Source organism: Halyomorpha halys, unplaced genomic scaffold (genome assembly GCF_000696795.3).
Source record: "Halyomorpha halys isolate HHAL.00 unplaced genomic scaffold, Hhal_1.1 Scaffold591.1, whole genome shotgun sequence".
NCBI classification, from domain to species: Eukaryota; Metazoa; Arthropoda; class Insecta; order Hemiptera; family Pentatomidae; genus Halyomorpha; species Halyomorpha halys.
In genome coordinates, this window is record NW_027104732.1 from 789 (window position 1) to 10,943 (window position 10,155).

At 30.9% G+C, this 10,155-nt stretch overlaps 1 protein-coding gene across 1 annotated transcript in view; it reads left to right on the plus strand.

Annotated features, from left to right (window-relative positions):
- Positions 1–1,151: 1,151 nt before the first annotated feature.
- LOC136797352 (putative ankyrin repeat protein RF_0381) overlaps positions 1,152–10,155 on the plus strand; it is a gene marked incomplete at its 5' end in the record, with an annotated part of 12,165 nt that continues 3,161 nt past the window's right edge. The window contains 4 exon segments of the mRNA XM_067053690.1: positions 1,152–1,208; positions 2,913–4,104; positions 5,832–6,014; positions 7,141–7,269. Of these exon segments, the coding sequence (XP_066909791.1) occupies positions 1,152–1,208; positions 2,913–4,104; positions 5,832–6,014; positions 7,141–7,269 (1,561 nt within the window).

Below are 10,155 nucleotides of genomic sequence, written 5' to 3' on the forward strand. Positions count from 1 at the left end.
TCCATTTAACAGACCTCATAACTGACTCTCAGTCATGTTACATGTTATATCGTTTTAACATGGCAAATGAAGGAAATATCTCTCCATTTAACAAAAGTTTTTCCATTTAACACGCTTTAACATGTTAAACTGAATACTCCTATTATATAATTGAATGTGATGATGGCTTAAATCTTTATGATTACTTTCACTTCAGTTTGAAGTTTAAATTGTAAATTATTATAGCTCTACCATCAGGAGCTAAAGAATCCCAATTTCGTAAAAGATCTAAGATCTTCTTGTTTCGGGTCATGATTAAAAGTAAGATACACAGGAAGTGTTCAGGTGAACAAAATACTGCAATGAGGAAAAATATGTCACATTAGGAGTGTACTGGTGAGAGAAATGCTCATTCTTACCATTGCAAGGAGGCCAGAGCAAAACTAAATTGGGTATTGGTGGGGAGGTAAAAGGGGGAATAACATAAACAAATGGTGAAAACAACATCAAAGGGTTAACAGAAGGTAGACAAAAGTATAAACATAAGAAATAAAATACTAGGAAAATGTAGATGTTTATTTCCCATCATGTGCAAAATGCTTAAGGCTAAACTTCTCCCGGGTTAAGCATAACCTGAAAACAATAAAAATAAATAAATTGAATGAAACATCTCAAATTAAAAAAAAAAGTTTTGATAAATACCACCATGTTTCGATTATGACCTGTATGCATACATACTTACACTATAAAATATCAAAGGAAATCTGGATTCTTACTTAACATTGCATGTCATTTTCTTATAAGGAGATTATGGTAATATTTTATGGCATTCATTCTTAATTTAAAAGAGTTAATAGAACCAAAAACTGATTCTATATTTTATGGCTCTTTTAAAATGGCTGATAGAATTAATATTAAAATTTTATTATATGTTTATATTTCTCTAATTACCACTATTTGTTATAGATCACAAAATTATTCTTGTTTCCAATTTTATTTTAATTTCTTTATGATGTATATGACCATAAGTACTGAGCCTTCAGGTATTAGTATTCAAATTTAAACAACAGATTTTTAAGTGTTATTGAAATTTTATAATAAAAATAAACATTTAAATATTTTGCTTAGAACATTAATTGTTCTATGTTTGTGATAAACCTTTTAATTTTCAGGCTGGAGTACCTGCACCATCAAGGGCATTAATTGAATCTTTTTCTGGTCTTTCTGAGGTAAAATTTAAATTTGTAAATGCATTATCTTTTAATGTTTTGCTAATTTATTTATAATTTAAATAACTATCTTAAATTTGTTATGAATATTTTATTCATTTATTATAATTATAACTTTTAATATCCTAATGTGTATTTGCTATTCAATAGGTTTTCTAATGTTTCGATATTATAAAGCATTAGTGATCTATTACTTCATTACTTTTGTTAATTAGTATTGGTAAATCTGGTGAATTAACGTTTTTAGTTATGGTTTTGTCAAGGCTGAAGTTTAAAAAGTGATACTGGCCTATATGCTTCTTCATTGAAGGCCCTCGACCAAGCATGTTCAGAGAAGTGTGATCTTAGGAAGTAGTAAGGTAGCAGGGGATTAACTCTGAGCACTGATAGTGGTTAAGGAGATACTGACAGTGAAAGTACATGAGCACTGAATACTGACAGAGGTTTAGGAGAGACCGATAGTGACAGTGGATGAGCACTGAGCACTGATGGAAGTCGAGGAGAGATAAGACAATACTTCAGATGGAGGAATGGGCCTCCAGGTCTAAAGTATTAATAGGTTAACCTTAGTTGGAAAGATGAGGCTTCGGACTATTAAGATTAAGAATAATCCTAATTGAAGGGATGAGTTTTCAGACTAGGACCTTAGAAAGGAAGGAGAGAGAGGTGCAGATCTAGTGCATAAGAGGACATTATGGCCTACTCTTATATCCAAAAAGTAGCAGTTAATGCACTGAACTACAAGAGAGGCTTATACTACTAATGGTATGCTTAGATTTTCTCCTGAGTTTCTTCTCTCCTGACTCTGTCTCAAAGACTTAAGCTCCTGGTTGAGCCTGTATTTAAAGGACTAGGGGATTTAACTGTAACTGAGTAACAATAATTTCTAATTTTTTGGGGTAATTCAGTATTGTTTTAATACCCTCTGTTTATTGTAGTATCAACATAGTTAAGTAGTACATACATAAATTATTAATATATAAAAATGAAACTACGTTTTTAAACAAGAATATAATTTATCAATGCAATTGATTCAGAGGGACGTTGCTATCTGTTAGAGGTGAGGCAAACTACGCACTGCAGCTCCAAAAGCCGAGGCTATTCGATTGTGGAGAGTCAATGTCTAAGATTCTATGAATATCTTTCTGTGGGTCTGAGTCTTACATAGTTTCCTGTCAATCATGATTTTTAACGGCTGGAATTCTGTTCACTTTTGTAAGTAGCAACATTGGATACAGGCTGTTTTACATAAAAACTCTCGGAGTTTTTTTCTTTAACACATGTTGCTGGTAAAATATTTAATTACCCTTTTGCTGTACTTTGATACTTGTGGACTGGTAGCATTTTGGTATGTTGTTGGTCCAACCATTAATATTGCCAACAATAGAAATTTTTCATTGTCCCTTTTTCCCTCTGCTCTCTGTAACATTCTATCCAATAACATAGTTTAGTGGTACTAATATTACAAGTAAGAGTTAAAAGCCAACATCCTAGGTTGGAAAAATCAAGAGAATCGCAATAATCAATAAAATTACCAAAAACATTACAAAGATCATTGCAATAAATTTAAAATTGAATATTAGACTAATTAAAATTTATTTAACTAAACAATAAATTACTGCTTACTTTAAAATTATGTTTTATTTTTTAGTCATTCCCTGGTAATAACAACAAAATTATTAGTGTTTTTTTTTTTTTTTTTAGGGAGAACTGCAAGCTAGCTTAAGAAAGGCTGTCCTTAACAATGAGCTGACTACAATAATTGCTCTTATTGATGCAGGAGCAAACATTGATGATGAATTAGATAACGGAGATACTTTGTTACATCTTGCCGTGTCTAACTGCAATGTTGGTGCCGTTCGTTTACTTCTCAAGTATGGTGCTATGCCCAACTGGAGGAACAAGGACTATATCACTCCTCTTCAAATGGCAGTTGCTCTAAATAATAGTCGAATAGTGGAAGCACTGGCTCGATGTGGAGCTAAAGTGAACCAGCCCAGCTCTGAAGGATACACCTTATTGCACGAAGCTGCTCTAAAAGGAAATACCGAGGTACTTAAAGCTCTTGTCGGATTGGGAGCATCCATTGACCGCAAGTCTATCAATGGTCAAACCCCTTTACACCTCGCTACTAAAGGCAATTACTTAGCGGCAGTCGAGGCACTGGTAGCTGTTGGTGCTGATGTAAATGTTTTATCTGACAGTGGTGAAGCCCCAGTTCATATTGCTGTTTCTAATGGTTACTGCAGGATATTGAAATGTTTGATCAGATCTGGGGCGGATTTATCAATGATAAATAAAAAGGGAATGACTGTTCTACATCTTGCTCGTAATAAGCACATTGTTAAAATTCTAAATTCAGGAGGTGCTAATTCTAATATTGTGTCTGATGCAGGTGACACTCCATTACACTGTGCTGCACTCGATGGGAGTTTAGAAATAGCTAAAGCTTTGATAGCATCTAATGCTAATATAGACAGTCTTAACAGTAAGAAAGCTACACCTTTATCTGTTGCTTTGAAAGCAGAGCAGAGTGAAATGGTTAAGCTACTAGTGGCCTCTGGTGCCAATGTCAATTTTAGAGATAAAGAGGATTCTGAAAATTCCCTTTTGCACTGGGCAGTTCAAAAAGGAAAATTGAATTGTGTACAGTTGCTATTAGACTCTGGAATAGATGTAAATATAAAGAATGCTCACAATAACACACCTTTACACTATGCAGCAAGTAGTGGCAATTTGGAAATTACTGAGCTTTTAATAAATAAAAGTGCTGATGTAAATATCTGTAACCATAAGGATGAGACACCGTATCGCTTTGCAGCTTTGAATGGTCACATAGAAGTGGCAAAGTTGCTGTTAGACAAAGGAGCAAAAACATGTTCCATTGACATTAATGGTAAAGTTTTTCAGATTTTTTTTTTCATTATCAAATCTGATGATATTATTGAATATAAATATGTATACCTATCTTTAATTTTTTTTTCTTTAATTATTTTTAATTCATAAAAATTAATTGATAACATACTCGACTAAACAGTTCAAGCACCACTTTGGCCAAATTGTAATGTTTACTATCTCAAAAAGAAGTTTTTCTTATCCTTTGTACAATCTTTTATTATTATTATTATTACTCACTTAGTAAATTTCAATTAAAATTTTAAACTTAATTAAAAAGTTAAATAAATCTTATAAGAATAATCTTAAATTGGACAGACTTCAATTGAGGTTTATTTTAATCAGATGCGACAGGTCAATAGTTACTTATCAAGAAAAATCCATGTGTCTTACTCAGGGATGTTTCTTAATATCTCCTCAGTGTGTGGTAATACATTTTCAGATGGAATACAAATTCATATATTCCTAAGATTGCGTATCTTATTTTATAAAATACATAACAGTTATTTTCATATTTACTTTAAAATTTACAATAGCTTTAAAAACAAATTAAAAAGGAAAGATCCATAACAAGGCAATACGATAACAACAGTAGTATAGGGGGGAAATTAAAGGGATAAATTAGGGACAATTGTCCGGTGTGCTGGTGAAAATGGAAAAAAAAAAAAAAAAAAAGATGGTGTACATTACAAATGAAGTAAATTATGACAAAGTATTTCGCTAGTATAATTAAAGGGGTAATGTTACAAATAATAAATTTTAAGAAAAAAAAGTTCATTTTTTTTTTTTGTTTAATCTTGTTGTGTTTTGAAGTATATATAAGTCCCTTCTACATCTAGGTATCTCAGTTATTAATTGAATTTTGATGTTAGATTACCTCACACTGTTTAGGTAGGGACCTTCTCCCTTCATCCATACTAAAGATTCAAAAAATATTACATAGCCTCTTCATCTACTTACCCCTTCAATTAAGACTGTAACCACTAATAGGTTAAGTGTGAAAATAACTGTTATGTATTTTATAAAAAATATATATGCAATGTATATTTAATGGAATGGTAAAATTTAAGATGTAATATCCTAAAGATGGAGGAAGAGACCCGAAAAATAGATTAATATATGAAAGTAGAAAGGATTTTTCACAATAACGACACATGAAATAAATAATTTTATTAGTTATAACAAAAACATCCATATAACCCACTTTTTTATTATCTTTAAACTCCTATGCTTCAGCCATTCTCAAGGATCCGTCAACTTATTCAAACTCTCACAGCCAAACATTGGTTAACACACTATTGGAGGCTATTACGCCTTTGTTAATTTTTATCATTAGTTAATAACTATTATCACAGTTTCACTTATTACTCTTATTTAACTGTATGGATGTTTTTGTTATAACTAATAAACAAACCGGTATCAAGCAAGATATTTCATTATATATAAATAAATAATTTTGTAAATTAGAAGTCTGAAAATTGTTCAAGCCAGTATCCCTCATTGAAGTTTCGATGTTAATCTTTTGATTTATTTAAAATAATTGTTATCCATTAAACAAATATTAGAAAATTTATTAATAAAGATTTATGGAACTTTTTAGTTAGACTGTATTTGTGCAGATATTTACCTTTAATGAGGAGACAAATATCATATTTTATATTAATTTTTCATTAATTGTTTATAAATCATCCTTTATTTGTATTTTATTTATTTATTATTTTTTTAAAGCCGATGTTACCACATCAACACCACCACAAGACACCACCTCTTCAAACAGAGTACTTTTTCGCTTTGGAAGCTCTTCAGGAGGAGATGATCAAGAGGCATCTAGTAGTGCAAAAGCTAATCAAAATCAAAATACATTGCAAAATCCTCCTGATCTTCAAAACAAGTCCTCAAACACAGCAACAGGTTGTTTGATATTTTCTTGAAATACTAAATAAATTTGCCTGTTTAATAGCAGACTGTTTCACCAGAAGGTTCTGTTGAAATTGTTAGTTGTTAAACATAATATTGTAAGTTTAGACATATGGTAACAACATAACCTGGACGTAATAGTGATTTGATATCAGCTTCACATTTTTTTTTTTCATGCAAAAATGTTAAGTTTTGTGCCAAATAAATGTCGTTTACGGGAACTTTTGATTTACTTCTTTAATTTGTAGAAATCTCCAGCTGAGGCTTTTTGATTGCTTATAGCAGCAAACAGTGCGGCTGTTTTATGTGAGAGAAGTTTTGAGTTGTTTCAAAAGTTTGAAAACAGTGAGTTTGAAGTGGAAGACAAAGAAGGCTGATAGTGTACAAAGACATATAATTGAATGATTATCAGAAGCGGATTTGTTCCGAATACAAAAATAACTTTCATATACATATGTTTAAAATCATTATACCACTGAATATTCCTGGAAAAAAAACTAATGCTGTATATTTGATCAGCTTCATCAGTTTGATCAGCTGGATCAGCTTAGTGTCATGTATTATGAGTAGCTCAAACAGAACGAAACCATTATTGGATCTCTCTACCCAATATAATTAATGAGATTGAGCCGAGCACTTTAAAAAAAAAATGTGCCTATTGCTACTCCAGATCTGACCAAATTTTTCTCCTACAAGTAAATGCACATGTTCATGCTGTGGTGCTGGTAAAATCCTATTTGAAAACACTTAATTCGGAAGTCCTACCCAACCCCTATATTCACCAGACTTTGCCCCTTCCGATTATCACTCATTCCAATTGATGGAACATTGTCTGTCAGAGCAGTATATCTTACATCATATGGTAATATGATATGGATAGCATCAAAAGATGAAAAGTTCTTTCGACATGGTTTCCGAATGCTGTCTAAAAGATGAGAAAAGAGTGGCTAGCGATTGACAATACTTAATACTGAATAAAATGCAACATACCGTTCATTTACCAAAGTTCCTAATTTTTTATTGCAACTTGTAGACCCATATACTATTTATTTTTTTTAATAAATTAGTTTACCTAAATAATTTATTTTTGATAAAATATTATCGTTAATTATTATTTCAGCTCCTTATTTAGCTTCTTTTCCATTCATGTATCTACCTAGTCACGCTTCAAGGCGCAAGAAGATCCTTGAACCTCCGGCACAAAAGACGCTTGATCCTCCTGCAATCTTCTCAACACCCATAGCGAGTGGTAGGATGTTATATTTTTTAATATTGTAATTTAATTTTTCACTTCTATTCACGATAAATTATTTAGCAATATAAATTTAAAAAAAAGTTATTGTGACAAGTATTGTATGACTTCAATGACCATCTCTTTGAGTCCAACAACATTTGCTAAATTCATACATACATATATATCTAAGAACCAATAAATCAAATGAATTGAAAGTAATAAAATAAAAAATTATGTCGATGGGAAGATACTTGACCGTGGATAATATATTTGAAGAGAAGATGGTTGGGGGTAAGGTCAGAAACTAACAAAAATAAGTTGAAAAAACAAATTTAATGATGCCAATGTTTGTTATGTGGTAACGTTTCGGCCAGAATTTCTAGCCTTCATCAGGGCTACTTGTAGGAAAGTTAAAACTTAGATTTCCGATTTCCTATTAGTAATCCTGATGAAGGCTAGAAATTCTGGCCGAATCGTTGGCACTATTGAATAAGTTTTTTTTTAAAATTGTAGCTGGTGTTTTGCATTAAGGAGTGAATAATTTGTTGATAAAAATCAATTTATTGAATTTAGAAATTTTATAAATTTGGTTTTGTGATTGATAAGAATTGTTTAAGAGAGGATTGGTCTCTTTCTTTTAAAATAATGTAACACTTGTCAGATTTGTTTACTAAATTATTTTATATATTGTTTTTATTATTGTACTTTTGGTCAAACTTGTAAAGTTTAACTGTTAAAATTTGGTGTGGATCTCACAACTTTCAGTTTCTACTCCTGACTTTGAGTTGAAATTGAAAATTCTCACTCATTTCAGGAAAGATTTTCCTATATTAGGGTTATTCATGATGTGTTAAATGTTATAAGTGTAGGAATGTGAGCAGCCCTGTTTAAAGTCATCTTAAATGTTAAATGCATAAGAGCTCCTAGCGGATTTTTTGAGCAGCTTGTTTTATAACCTTTCCTTCCAAAACTTCATGTTATTGTTTTCTTTTAAGTTTTAATTAAAGTAATTTATTTCAATATGCCTAAATTGAGTGAAAAGTGGCAGTTGTGTAAAAGTTTGGCTACTGAGTGTCTTGCTTGTTCTCACTGGTAAGGAAGAGAATCAATATGAGCAAATTGACAACTATCATTACACTAATATTATTGTCCATTGGTTTATTAGTTTTAAAAACAATACTAACACAATCAAAACACAAACTGTGAGCAAGTAACCTAACACAACAACAAATAAAACTGTGACAAGCTCAGCTGGTTTATTGTGTGACGTTATTCTCTATTTAACAGACTCAACATTGTTATAAAGGGGTATTCATGATCTTTAATTTAACATGTTAAAGTGTGTTAATTTGAAAATGTTGTATTAAATGGAGAATTATTTCCTTCTTATATCATGTTACAACAACACAACATTTGACATGGTTGAGAGTCTGTTAATAGGTGTGCTAAATGGAGGATGACGTCGCGCAACAGACCAGCTGAGCTCCACAGCATTTTGTATGTTGTCATTTTATAATTTTGTTGCTGGCAGTTCGTGTTATTTTTGTTTTGGACATTTTTAAAACTCTAATAATGGAATGGATAAAAATAATGAAGTTCTGGAAGGTTTTGGAAGAAAAGGTTTTTAAGTTGTCCAGAAAATCTGTGAGGAGATCCTCTGCATTTGACATGTAACCTGGACTTTAAATTGGGCTGCTCACAATCCTATACTTATTACATTTAGCATGTTAAACCTTTTTACATTTAACTCTACATCATGAATACCCCTTATGTTATATTGTTTTAACATGGTAGAAGAAGGAAATATTTCTCCATTTAACATAAGTTTTCCCATTTAACACGCTTTAACATATTAATCTAAAGATCATGAATACCCCTTCATTCCCTTTGTAATTTTTCAGCCTTTCAGTTGATAGATTGACTAAATCCAATTTCAACAGTTTTCACACAAGTACTTTTAATAATAATTCAATTTGCAAAATTTTAAAAATTTTCTTTTAAAAAGTTGAGGGGAAAATAACAGTATACTAAAATTTTCATTTTGCTCCTAACCATTTATTTATTGCTAAATTGTTACAGAATCAGTATTAAAAATATTGTCAGAATTTCTAATCTTCATCAGGGCTAAGAACAGAATAAGATAACAACCAATGAATACAGAAAATAAAAAATAAAATATAAACAGAATGTTACTTTATGTCATTCTGTTTATATTTTATTTTTATTTTCTGTATTCATTGTTTGTTATCTTGTTCTGTTCTTAGTCCTGATAAAGGCTAGAAATTCTGGCTGAAATGTTGGCATGATTAAATAAATTACTTCAACTTATTTGTGTTTTAATTGGAAAACATATATTTATATCGATGATTGATCGTATTATTTCAAACTTTGGGGAAGGTAGTCGGGGTGCAGTAAAAAGAAAACAAAAAATAGTCACTCTATGATGTACAAAGTTACTCTGTATACTTCCGATTATCTGTCACTGTTTCGAGATCTCTAAACTGGAATAGCCTTGATGAAGCTCTACAATGTGGGGCGAAATGTCGGCAAATAAATAGTTATTAACTATTTTTCGTTTTCTTTTAACCACACTCCTGGCCATCTTCTAAATAATTTTTATTTATCTAAATTGTTTACTAGTAGTAAAAATTTGATATGGTTAATAAATTAAACTAACAAAATTAAAGGAAATCATTTTGAAAATACTGCATGTAAGCCCTGTCACACTATTTCAATGGAGACAAACCTTAGCTGATATTAAAGTCCACTCATCTTTACATTTATATACAAAGTTTATTGAAAATTATTAGAGCCGTTTTTGAGAAAACTGAAAAAATGTGAAAATTCGGTTCTATAAATTATCATTTCCTGTTAATCCATTTTATTGAAAAAATTGCTGTA